The following is a 14,027-nucleotide window of genomic DNA, read 5'->3' as shown; positions in this document are numbered from 1 at the left end:
AAGACATGACCCTCTCTCCCTCGTAGCCCTACACACAGATGAAAAAAACCACCATTTTTTCTGAGACAACACATCTATCCTGGGACAGGCTAAGCAAAGACATGCCAGAGAATTCCTAGAGGCCTGGCACTCCAATTACAACGCCAGAAACAAACATAGATCTAGATTCCATCTATCAACCCCTCAGAAAACGAACAAGAAATGACATCACCACAAACCCCAGGAACCCCATCCAGGACAAACATATAAATAGAAAGCAGGAAACAACAACTTGGCTTCACTTGGAGGTTGCCACTGATGATGTTACCTAGCCAGGTAATGAAACATCTGGATATCAAACCTACAGCTCAGCGAGCAAACCTACACCCTAGATAAAGACTATTCTTTAAAATTATCATTCATAAAATCCGAAAGACACCAAATTAACTTTGAATGTATAGTCACTTAGCAGATCGTGGTGCATTGAATTATTAATGTTTCATTTATTCGGATAAATCCGAGAGATCCTGCAAAGCAGCACAACCGAGGTGTCAAAGATTGTTGTGTGTTGCATACTTTGTAAATTTGCCCTTCAAGGAGGCATTGTTGCCTGCATTAAGTCAAGCATCAGGTTCACCAAGGAGATGAATGCAAAGAACAAAGCAGAACCTGCTGTTTGCTAATGCTCACTTCATTGGTAGCTGTCTTTGTGTCTTCATTTTACGTCAGTCTATCATCTTATGATCTCGATAGACAAGTCCAAAGGTGGCCACCAGCAAGCTCTCACACAAGACACTTTTCTTAATATGGCAATAAGGTCACTGTTGTGAAGCCATGTTTCATATATAGAAATAAAGATTTTAAATGTACTGGCTGGAAGCCCTTAATTAAAAAGTATAAAGCTACATTTCATTGGGATCACAGCCAAACAGGCAGCACATTTATATCACTGCACCTTCCGCATTCCAACCCCACTGAAGTCGAGACAAAAACATACCAAGAAAAATCGCCTTGAAGGAATATGAATGGGACCATCTCCTACACCACTGTCAAAGCATCCAGCCAATCAGCTAAGTACTCACTTAGGTGGAGGCAAACCATTAGATATGATCACTTGAACAATGGGACTCTGGCTATCAAAGGAAAGGGTTCAGACATAATCCCACCACATAAAGCAGGCAACTAGAATACATTTACCATATTTGAGTTGCTGGTCAGTTTTAGAGAGATGATCATGTGTTAAGCCTACCTTTGTGTGTTGAAGTGAAACAGCACACTGACTCAACACTGAAAGCAATGGGATCACCAAGTTTAAACTGAAACAGCCAAGCCACCAACCTACAAAAGATGTGTACCCTTTGATTTTACTAGGTCCTAACTTGCTTAATCTACCTTCTTATGGTTAAATCTATTTTTCTGGGTATGGATTTTGAGTACATGTCACACAAAAGTTGGAGCCTTTTTAAATTATTTTACTTAGACTTGGTTCAATACAATAAAAACAATCCTTTTTTTAAAAGAAAGCCAAGGAAACTAATCTGATTGCATTTTGTTATGATCACAACTCAATAATTAACTACTCACTAAATTAGCAAACATATTGTCATGACACAGGTTAAACCCTCCTACTTAATTTAAAACCAGCAACACAGAAAAGATTTATCCTTTGCAATAATCTGTAAAAATTCAAGTGGCCAAGAACTATTTAAAGTAAAAATTAACAACTTTATTTCTTAAAGTATAACAGAGAATAATTAACTAACAACAATGTACAAGTTCTTACTCTAATCTATCTTTTATCTTCCCTTCTATAACACTAATCCGATAAGACTCCCAATTAAGATTTACAAAATAACACTTCTTATCTCAAAACCAGGCAACTTTCGGTTCTTCCATTTGGATCTTCTTGTGTCTTCTTTTCTTCTTAGGGATTTCTGTGTCACAGTTTACTGATTGAAAGGTACCTTTTAAAAGAGCTATTTTTCAAGCAGTCTGTTTACATGCTGGGCTTGGCAGTTCTCCTCTCAATGTTCAATTTTCCCCAGTCTTAATACCCCCCAAAGCATATGATCATGTCATTGGCTTTTAAGATTGTCAATATACTAAATTCAAAGTGGATTGGAGTTTGGTATTTTTCAGAGTATAATTTAAACTGATTGGCCAAATTCGAATTTGTTTTTGCCTTCAGGCAACGAGCTAATCAAGTTATTCGACCAAGTTTTACATTGTTACCTTATTGAGAACACTTGGTGCTGTGTCCAATAGTTCTGCTGCTTTTAACTCTCTTAAAAGGTACAGTACACCCACATCTTCCTTACAATATTCTTTTCAATAAACCTATTGCTGTCAAATTAGGAGTGGGAAAAGAGGGGAACTATTTGACTCTCAGCTGATTGTAACACTAATAGCCCTATAATGGACGTGAGTAAACTGAACAGGATCAGATTCAGCTCAGCTCCTCCCGCAGTCAGTAAACTGCCAACTGCAATCATTTAAATTTGCATTGCCAACTTGGGTGAGAAAATGTAACCGCACCCCAGCCAGGGTCAGCATAGGAGTGGCAAAAAGCTACTCATCCTCTTTTACATGCTTTGGAGGTGCCGGTGTTGGACTGGGGTGGACAAAGTTAAAAATCACACAACACCAGGTTATAATCCAACATGTTTATTTGGAAGCACTAGCTTCCGAAGCGCTGCTCCTTCATCAGGTGGTTGACAACGCGCTTTGAAAGATAGTGCTTCCAAATAAACCTCTTATACTATAACCTGGTGTTGTGTGATTTGTATCTTTTATATGCTGCAACCTTTAATTAGATCATTGTTGTCATGTACCTTAACTTCATTTATCTACCTTTTGTTTTACGTATCTTATCAAATATAAGCCTTATGTATTTTTTTTCAAGGGACTAGAGATAATGTTGGTGGGGGGTGATCTTCCTTTCTTCAGAACAGTGCCTTGGGATCTTTTACAACCATTCAAAAGCGCAACTCATTTGACCTCTCCGGGAACTTCATAGACCAGTGTGTCAAATAATGTGCAACCGGGAGGCCATTTTGAAGATCATTGCCATGCTCTAGTATGAATTTCTAGACTTTATAGAAATGCAGACTTGGAGAATACATGATTAATTGGACAGTCAATTTTGCAAATGATCTAAAATGGTTAGGAATTGGAGGACTCATATCAGGCTGATCAAAAGAACGTGAGTTACTAGGAGGTAAAATTTCTCAGAAAGCATTATCAATTTCTGGAAAATAAACTACTAATAGTTGATAAATGTGGAGTCATTATAATTCTTTAAAGGGAACTTGAGTTTCAGAAAAGGAACATTTTCAATTACAGGAACTATATTGCTAATCAGCTGATATTATAATAAGCTGTGAACTACTGTGCTCAGTTTCGCTGGACTAAAGAAATTTGCCAAAGGTTTTTCTCTATTGGATTCAGTTTTCTTTTTCTTCTCTGCTTTGAAAGTATCATGGTTTGGGGGCATTAAAATGGTATACAAGATTCATCAATGATTTATATCTGAAAGTATGTCTGAAGGGCTGTTCTTGCCCTTTTCAGAAGCCTTTACACTTGTTAGTATTTTGTGATGCTTGTGTCCCTGGTAATGTCAGGATTCATTGCTAATTCCCAATTGCTCCTGAAAGGATGGTGGTGAACTGTTGCTTGAATACAAATGAGTGACTTGTTGGGTCATTTCAGAGATGTAGTTAAGAGTCAATCATATTGCCGTGTCTCTGGAGTTAAGGTAAGATGAGGTCGGCGCAGCAGAAATTTTCCTCACTAAAGGTAATTAATGAGCATTTAATGGCAATCCAGTAGTTGCATAATTACCATTACTGATAACTCACATTTTATTCCAAATGTATTTTATTTGTTGAATTTAAATTCCCCCAGCTATACTGAATCATTTGAGCATATATTTCTAGATCATGAGTTCAAGCCTCTGGATTTTCAATCCAGTAACATTTCATTGTTTGACACTTCAATAGTTTGTGCTAAGTAAGACATGTTGGCAAACCTTTGCAATAATGTTCCACATCCACTGTGTTACCAGGCTTTTTACTAAATAAATGTATGCATGAATTTCTAGATTTTGTTTCTACAGTGCTTCCAATTAGTGATAATACTTAATGTATGTGCTTTTAACTAAGTCCACTAAGTATCTTTGTGCAAACTTAACGTGTGGGGCACACTTTAGTCTCAGGATGGTGGTGGCCATTGCCATATAATAAGTGTCCTGCCATAGGGTGCAGCCTCTGCAGTTAATGAAAGAGCCAAGTACTCATGGTTTCTAGCCCTTGTGTGTCATTTGAGTGAGCTGGCTAGAGGATGAGGTGCATAGACACACTAAGGATCAGCTACACCCTCTGTGTCCATTCCAGCCATGCACATAATACTCAGATGAGACAACATCTGCAGAGAGAAACCGAATTATCACTTCAGTTTAATGACCTTTCATTAAAATGGGAAAGGAATTCCTATGCTGCAGGGCACCACCCCATAATGAACCCCTGGTGCAGTAGCTGAGTTCAAGGCAGAGGTGAAAAAAATACTTCTGCACAATTGGGAATCACCAGTTGGGCTCATTTGTGATTCTGTGCAAAAGTCACACACTGCTGATATTTGGAAAACTAGATAGTTAGAATAGAGTTTAGGGATTTAAAATCAGCATCAGTCACAACTTTCCTGTGAAACTAGAAAATGAAAATAAAATAAGTAAACTACATATATATTCAGATAATCATTTATTGTCAAATATAATTCGGAAACTATAGCAGGTGAATACAGAACTGTGAATATTAAAAATACAATCAGAAGATTTATTCTTTTTAAAAAAAAGTCTGTTACTTCCTAAAAGATTCTACTTGAACTTTATAATTCCTTTTCTTGAATAATTTTCAAATTTAAAAACTTTGTGTCTTATCACGTAACATTTCTTTGCATTCTTAATTTGGAACCACATAACATCATTTATTTTTGAGCAGGAGAGTATTACTGTATCAATACACTGCCTTTTCCAAACATGAAACATTTGTTTCCTGTAATAAACCTGCAGCTCCTAATAACATCAAAGAAAAAAATCGGATTTAACTCTGGGATTGCTTAAGCAAGACGTAAATTAAGTTATAACATCTCTGTACATACGTCAAACAAAACTAAACTCATGTATTTTTAAAGTCACTATTGATGATTAATCTATTTTTTCCACAGCAGTATTTATCTGCATTTGAGAACCAGGTCAGATGATATTCTGTCTTTCACAACTGCATTTTCAGCTACTTTATTCAGTAATCCACAGATGGACTTCAGTGTTATGAAAGTACCCCTTTCTCAACCTATTGATAGTCAAGTTGTTTAGATAGAAATAATTTTCTCTGTATCAATTTGAATTTGCTGCAAACTTTTAAGAAGTGACAAACCATGTTTGGGAAACGTATTGAGCTGCATCCTTCTAGCCAAATTAGTAATATTTCTAACTGTTTTGAGAGGGCACAGCTGTCATTCATTTTCCATTCTATATTCTGTAAAAGCTTTTGAACTTGAATGTTGGTCTCAGAAGGCAGTAGTTGCACAGTTGCATGCAGTTCTTAGAAGTCATCCAGCTCACCCAGCACTATGGTTGGAATGTATCACTCTATGGAGGGACAACTTCGACAGGGAGCATATCATTTCCCTCATTTCCCCCACTACCCCTTAGCCCCCTGTAACTTCAGAATGTATAAAGTGCATTATTGTAGGAGAGAATTTTTATCTTTGCAGAAAAAATGAATATTTTACATTTAATACAACACAATATATTTGTTTGATTGTGGGCATTGCAATAATCACTATCATGTAGTTAGCAACATGTAATTTTAATAGTTTTTATTTTTTCCAATATAAGCAAAGTTCTTAAAAGATTTTTACTGATGATTGTTACCCTCCATTGCATTTAAGACTCAAAAGAAAATCCACATTTTGTTTGTCTAGTAGATATTTTCTATCAGGACTATCAATTATTTTTGTCTCATCTGCCCTGAATAGTGATAAGCAAATCTAGAACTAAACTAACTCATATGAAACCTGTTTGTAGAATGTGTGAACTATTAGCATATTATGCTGCTCTTCATGTGGAAAGGAATCTGATGACCTGTAACAGTCTGAGGAATGTTCTTGTTTTGCTTAAAAGACTTTGAGCTAGAAGTTCAAGTACATGCTGATACTGGGCTATGGATGAATGTGCTACAGAGAGTAACAGTTATCTGGCCAGGTAAAACATTGCTGATGATCAAGCTTAGATACATGAGGAGGAGAGAAGGTGAGTGCTGGTTTAGAATGTGATCCAAAGCTGATGGAGTTGGGCTTCCTTTATTGTCTCAAATGTAGGATTGGGAGTGATGTAAGACTGCTGCTTGTGTCTCCTTAGTCAGGTAAATATAGGAGCATTCCTGCCAGTTATTACTAAATGCTGTACAAGTTCAATATGAGACGGGTGAAACAGCAGGGCATTTAACAATTAAGAACAAGTCATGTAAGAAGCAAAGGGCATTAATTTAAATAAATAAATTTGAATGTTCTCGTTCCTAAAATACATTCCAGCTGTCAGCACAGCAATCTTATCCAATATGGTGAACAATGCACTTTTAGAAGGAAATGTGTTTTGTGCTTCTAGCTTGTCACAGAATATTTAGGAGTTTATCCAGCACCCAAAAAATAGCCAAATTTCAATTCATTTTTGTGTTCTAGTGCAAATCCTATCTAACCCATTTGAATTGTATCAGACGCAAAGTTATCTAAGATGAACACTGCTGATGTAATGTCTTCTAGAAATGTCTGGTTTCCCCACTTATTTTAATGAAATGAGACAATTACCATAATGGACAATTTGCTAAGTGCAGGCTCCAGTCTTTTTATTCTACATCTTTAATTATTTTCTTGATGGAAACAGGGAAGCAGATTTTAGTTATAGCTGGATTTGCTATCTTTGTTCAAGGTCAAGTCAAAAAAATGGAGGGGCGAAATTAGGTATCTGAGATTGACTTTGCTAATATTAAAAATTAATTATAAGTATTAAAGATTACAATAATAAATGTCACTACGTTGTAATGGTTTACATAATTCCATTCTACTGAGAAAATGAGACTGTCAGTCCAAAACCCAGATATTAGGAAACCTTAATAAAAATGGGATCATGGCTGGAAGAGATCACATTCTTGTTCCACTGACATCCTGTGCACATGTTGTACATTAATAGATAGGCATTGTGAAGCTTTCTAGTTTATTGGCAACAAACATTCTTTTGTCTAATATTAAACCAATGCAATTTAAAGAAACACAAATTGTAAAGTTAAATGCCAAGTATGTAATTCCTTTTCCATATTCATACGCTCTTTTCCTCTTTTCTGATTTGACAGTACATTATCATGGATGCTGCCATTGCCCCTATCTGTAAAAAAGAAAAAGAACAGTCAGCATACAATTATTTAATTTGTAGCATTGCACATTGTTTCAATTATGAAAAAGTGGAAACATTAAGGAGAAAAAAAACGTAACACATTATATCTTAAATACCTCTGAAATCCAGGGGGATCCCGTGCTGAGGAATATTGCCTGTACATTTTTTAAACCTACATTGACCTGACATGATTGGTGTGCCATTTTCCCATAAACCATTGAGCTGCATGCACTAATTTGGATATTCAAACAGTTAAAGATAATTTCACAAAGAATTAAAATGGTAGAACCTTTGCATAATTCAAGGCAAACTACATCTCAGTCGGAGAAGTACAACTGTATGATTCAGAAGGATTATGTAAACACAAACTTGCAGATAGGAATTTGCTCATAAACCAAAGCAAGTAAATCAAACTCAACATTTATTATTTTAGATAATTATAACCCCTTTGAATATTAATAGGACCGGACAGCATTGTTTATCAACTATAAACATGAGAGGGATCTCAACAACTCCATGAGTGCTAGTGACTTCAGTGCATATATTGTGGTCACTGATTCGATTAAATAGGATGGGCCTGTATCTCCTGGTGGGAGTCAGTTAGCCCAGTTGGCTAGTTTATGATGCAGTGACACCATCAGCATGGGTTCAATTCGTGCACCAGCTGAGATTACCATGAAAGTCCCACCTTCTCAACCTTTCCCCTCACCTGAGACATGGTGACCCTCAGGTTAAACCACCACTAGTCATCTCTTCCAATGAAACTGTGGTCTTCTGGGGCTATGGTGACTTTGCTTTACTTTACAATGTGGCCAGGAACAATCTGCAGCTCAAGCAGGTATTCTGAAGCCTGAAGAATAGAGATTTCTTGCTGCAGACTTTGGGCAGCAGTGCCTTGGCTCCACTCAGAGGGGCAGAGCAGGGGAAGGTCTGCAGTGACCAGGAGGATCAATATACAGGAGTGGCAGAAAGAATGTAGTTTACTCTCTTACTATCCTGAAATAAGTATTAATTTTAAAGAAAAATCCTGGTTAACGGCAATTATTTTATTGTGTTGTTAATTGTCAAGTTATTTAATTGCTGATACTATTGCAACATAGTCTATATTTTGGGGTATTACACAGAATGTAAAATAGGATATCAAGCAATTTTCCTTATTGGCAAGGCCTTCACAGCTTTTTGTTGTCTGACAGCTTTGTCCTTCCAGAGTGAACAGGTTATTTCAACACTCCCCATTGAGCAGATATTTAATACAGGATATCATATCAAATCAAATAAAAAGGAAATGACATAATAATTACATGAGTAGGTCTGTTCAGCCAAAAAATTAGATAATGGAATACCTGTGTCTATTTACCCACATAGAACGTTACAGTGCAGTAAAGGCCCTTTGGTCCTCGATGTTGCATCAACCTGTGGAACCAATCTGATGCCTATCTATCCTACACTATTCCATTTTCAGCTATATGTTTATCCAATGACCATTTAAATGCCCTTAAAGTTGGCGAATCTATTACTGTAGCAGGCAGTGTGTTCCACACCCTCACTACTCTGAGTAAAGAAACTACTTCTGTCCTATATCTATCACTCTTCAATTTATAGCTATGTCCCCTCATGCTAGCCATCACCATCCAAGGAAAAAGGCTCTCACTGTCCACTCTATCTAACCCTCTGATTATCTTACATGTTTCAATTAAGTCACCTCTCAACCTTCTTCTCTCTAACGAAAACAGCCTCAAATCCCTCAGCCTTTCCTCATAAGACTATCCCTCCATACCGGGCAACATCCTAGTTACTCTCCTCTGAACCCTTTCCGAAGCTTCCACATTCTTCCTATAATGCGGTGACCAGAACTGTATACAATACTCCAAATGAAACCGCACCAGAGTGTTGTAGAGCTGCTGTATGACCGTGTGACTCCGAAACCCAATTCCTCTACCAATAAAAGCTAACTCACTGTATGCCTTCTTAACAACCCTATCAACCTGGGTGGAAACATTCAGGGATCTATGTCCACGGCCACAGAGATCTCTCTGCTCTTCTACACTGCAAAGAATCTTACCATTAGCCCAGTACTCTTTATTCCTGTTACTCCTTCCAAAATGAATCACCTCACATTTTTCCACATTAAACTCCATTTGCCACCTCTCAGCCCAGCTTTGCAGTTTATCTATGTCCCTCTGTAACTTGCAACATCCTTCAGCACTATCCACAACTCCACCAACCTTAGTGTCATCGTCAAATTTACTAACCCCTCCTTCTACGTCCTCATCTAGGTCATTTATAAAAATGACAAACAGCAGTGGACCCAAAACAGATCCTTACAGTACACTGTACATAAACTGGCAAATGGAGTTTAAGAGGAGAGTAACTAGGATGTTGCCCGGTATGGAGGGATAGTCTTATGAGGAAAGGCTGAGGGATTTGAGGCTGTTTTCGTTAGAGAGAAGAAGGTTGAGAGGTGACTTAATTGAAACATGTAAGATAATCAGAGGGTTAGATAGAGTGGACAGTGAGAGCCTTTTTCCTTGGATGGTGATGGCTAGCATGAGTAACTGAACTCCAGGATGAAGATTTCCCATCAACCACTACCCTCTGCCTTTTTTCAACGAGCCAATGTCTGATCCACACCGCGAAATCACCCTCAATTTCATGCCTCCATATTTTGTGCAATAGCCTACTGTGGGAAACCTTATCAAATGCTTTACTGAAATCCATATACACTACATCAACCACTTTACCCTCATCCACCTGTTTGGTCACTTTCTCAAACAAGTCAATAAGGTGTGAGGCACGGCCTACCCTTCACAAAACCACGTTGACTATCCCTAATCAGCTTATTCCTCTGTAGATGATTATAAATCCTATCTCTTATAACTTTTGCCAATACTTTACCCACAACTGAAGTAAGGCTTACTGGTCTATAATTACCAGGGTTGGCTCTACTCTCCTTCTTGAACAAGGGGACAACATTTGCTATCCTCCAGTCTTCTGGCACTATTCCTGTTGATAATGACAACATAAAGATCAAAGCCAAAGGCTCTGCAATCTCCTCCCTGGCTTCCCAGAGAATCCTAAGATAAATCATATCCGGCCCAGGGACCTATCTATTTTCATACTCTCCAGAATTGCTAGCACCTCCTCCTTGTGAACCTCAATCCCATCTAGTACTATCTCCTCAACAACAATGTCTTTTTCCAGCGAGAATACGGAGGAAAAATATTCATTTAGTGTTTCCCCTATCTCCTCGGACTCCACGCACAACTTTCCACTACTATCCTTGATTGGCCTTATTCTTTCTTCGGTCATTCTTTTATTCCTGATATACCTATAGAAAGCTTTCGGGTTTTCTTTATCCTATCTGCAAATGACTTCTCATGTCCCCTCCTGTCTCTTCTTAGCTCTCTCTTTAGATCTTTTCTGGCTAACTTATAACTCTCAAGCACCCTAACTGAGCCTTCATTTCTCATCTTAACATAAGCCTTCTTCTTTCTCTTGACAAGAGATTCAACTTCTTTAGTAAACCACAGCCCCCTCACTCGACTACTTCCTCCTTGCCTGACAGATACATACTTATCAAGGACACCCAGTAGCTGTTCCTTGAATAAGCTCCACATTTCAATTGTGCCCATCCCCTGCAGTTTCCTTCCCCATCCAATGCATCCTAAATCTTGCCTAATCACATCATAACTGCCTTTCACCCAGCAATAGCTCTTGCCCTGCATTATATACCTAGCCCTTTCCATCACTAAAGTACACATAACTGAATTGTGGTCACCATCACCAAAGTGCTCACCTACCTCCAAAGCTAACACCTGGCCTGGTTCATTACCCAGTACCAAATCCAATGTGGTCTCACCCCTTGTTGGCTTGTCTACACTGTGTCAGGAAACCAGCCTGCACACGTTGGACAAAAGCTGACTCATCTAAAGTACTCAAACTATATTATTTCCAGTCAATATTTGGAAAGTTAAAGTCCCCCACAGCAACTACCCTGTTACTCTCTCTCCTATCCAGGATCATCTTTGCTATCCTTTCCTCTCTATCTCTGGAACTATGCAGAGGCCTATAGAAAACTCCCAACAGGATGAGCTCTCCTTTCCTGATTCTAACCTCAGCCCATACTACATCAGTAGACGAGTCCTCAAACGTCCTTTCTGCCACCGTCACACTGACCTTGCTCCAACCCCCTCCCCCCCCCCCACCCCCCTCCCCCCTCCCCCCCCCTCCCCGCCCCACCCCACCACCACCTTTTACCATCTTCTCTGTTCTTACTGAAACATCTAAATCCCGGAACCTGCAACAATCATTCTTCCCTTCCCTGTTCTATCCATGTCTCCAAAATGGTGACGACATCGAAGTCTCAGGTACCAACCCATGTTGCAGGTTCACCCACCTTATTCCAGCTGCTCCTGGCATTGAAGTAGACACACTTCAGATCACCTTCCTGCTTACCAGTGAACTCTTGCAACCTAGAAACCTCATTTCTGACCTCACTACTCTCAACCTCCTGGACAATGGAACAATTTACGTTCCCATTCCCTGCTGAATTAGTTTAAACCCTCCTGAAGAGCATTAGCAAACATCCCCCTCCCCCAGGATATCGAGACCCCTCCAGTTCAGGTGTAGACCATCCTGTTTGTAGAGGTCCCACCTACCCTAGAATGAGCCCCAATTATCCAGGTATTCAAAACTCTCCCTTTGCACCATCCCTGTAGCCAAGTGTTCAACTCCTCTCTCTCCCTATTCCTTGCCTCGCTAGCATGTGGCACAGGCAACAAACCAGAGATAACAACTCTGTTTGTTCTAGCACTAAGCCTCCACCCTAGCTCTCTGAATTTCTGCCTTAAATCCCCAACCCTGTTCTTACCATGACTTGGGGCTGCTCCCCTCCCCCTCAAGGATCCCAAAAACTCAAGCTGAGAGATCACGAATCCTGGTACCTGGGAGGTAACACACTAACAGTGAGTCTCTCTTTGCCACAGAACCTCCTATCTGTCCGCCTAACTTTGGAGTCCCCAGTGACTAATGCTCTGCTCCTCTTCCCCTTCCCTTCTGAGGAACAGAGACAGACTCTGTGCCAGAAACCTGTACCCTATAGCTTACCGCTGGTAAGTCATCCCACCTAGTATTCAAAACAGTGTACTTGTTACTGAGGGGAACGGCCAGAGGGGCACCTTGCACTGCCTGCTGGTTCCCTTTCCGTCCCTTGACTGTAACCCATCTGCCGCCTTCTTTTACCTGAGGTGTGACTAACTCCCTGTAACTCCTCTCAATAACCCACTCTACCTTCCGAATGTTCGAAGTTCAGTTAGTTCCAGCTCCCATTCCCTAATGCGGTTTTCAAGGAGCTGGAATTGGGTGCACTTCCTGCAAATGAAGTCCTCAGGGACACTACTGGTGGCCCTTATCGCCCACATTCTGCAGGAGGAACATTCAACTGCCCTAATCTCCATTCCCACTATTCTAAATTCCCAAAGAGACTAGAAAAATAAAGAATACAAAAAAACTTACCAATCCGGCGCACAGAACCTTTGTTTTGGTGAGAGCAGGAGGATGGGTGGGAGACACTACCTAAGTAATGTTTTGGGTAACACAACCACCCAAATATTTACTCAGCTGTCCCATGTCCGCTCCTGCTCAGTGTGTCCTCTGCCTAGTCATAAGGTAAGTATTTAAATCAGCGACTCACCTTCCCGTCAGCCCCCTTGTCGATGCTCCCACTCTTCCTGCTGCTGAAGCAAAAATTACAGACCCACCTTGGGTCTGTAATCTTTCACATCCTTATCCATCAAAAACTTATCATTCTCAGTTTTGACATTTTCGTTTGACTACACAGCCAGCCTCAACAGCTTTTTGTGGGAGAGATTTTCAAATTTTCAGAACCCTGTGGGTGAAGAATTTCTTTCAGACATCACCCTGGGTAGGCAAGCTCTATTTTAAAGTAAATGTTGAAATAGAAATTGAAAGTATTGGAAATATTCAATTTTAGGTCTTTTTCATACATATTATATCAACTTGAAATGTCAACTCTGTTTCTCTCTCTACAAATGATGCTACATGAGCTTAATGTCTCTCACTGTTTTTATTTCAGATCTTTGGCATCCACAGTATTTTGTTTTTATTTAAGGATACATTTTTTATTCTGACTCCATGATCACAGGAAATGATTTTTCTCGACCTCCTTCATCAATACCTTTCATCATCTAGCACTTTATTCTTGTTATTTAATAGAGTGTAAACTTAATTTAACCCTTTCATAATTTAACCCTTATAAATTTATAAATGCTGTCATCATTTCCATTATAAATATTCAAAGTTCGGGTATAAAATAGAGTAGAATTAAAAAACAGTGAAACTTTATACTAAATCTGTAATGAACCTTACTTCAATAACACTTACTGTGTGCAGTTCTGGATATCATATAATAAAAAGGATATTGAGGCACTTGACAGTGTGCAGAGAAGATTTGCAGGGAAGATACCAAAAATATGAGGGTTTACATATCAGAGGATGATAGGGTCTCTTTCTGGTTTGAAAAAATAAAGCAGAGGGGTGACCTGACAGAGATCTTTAAAATGATGAAACATTTTAATAAGCTGGA

At 39.1% G+C, this 14,027-nt stretch overlaps 1 protein-coding gene across 1 annotated transcript in view; it reads right to left on the bottom strand.

The window, feature by feature from the left end:
• Positions 1-4,716: 4,716 nt before the first annotated feature.
• The window catches only part of LOC140468121 (tetraspanin-1-like), a 53,012-nt gene continuing 43,701 nt past the window's right edge, over positions 4,717-14,027 (bottom strand). Inside the window, exon 10 of the mRNA XM_072564309.1 lies at positions 4,717-7,414. Within this exon, the coding sequence (XP_072420410.1) occupies positions 7,349-7,414 (66 nt within the window). The 3' untranslated portion in view covers positions 4,717-7,348. The remainder of the gene's footprint in view (positions 7,415-14,027) is intronic.

This window comes from Chiloscyllium punctatum, chromosome 46 (genome assembly GCF_047496795.1).
Source record: "Chiloscyllium punctatum isolate Juve2018m chromosome 46, sChiPun1.3, whole genome shotgun sequence".
Classification (NCBI taxonomy): Eukaryota; Metazoa; Chordata; class Chondrichthyes; order Orectolobiformes; family Hemiscylliidae; genus Chiloscyllium; species Chiloscyllium punctatum.
This window is presented reverse-complemented; position numbering and strand designations above follow the sequence as displayed.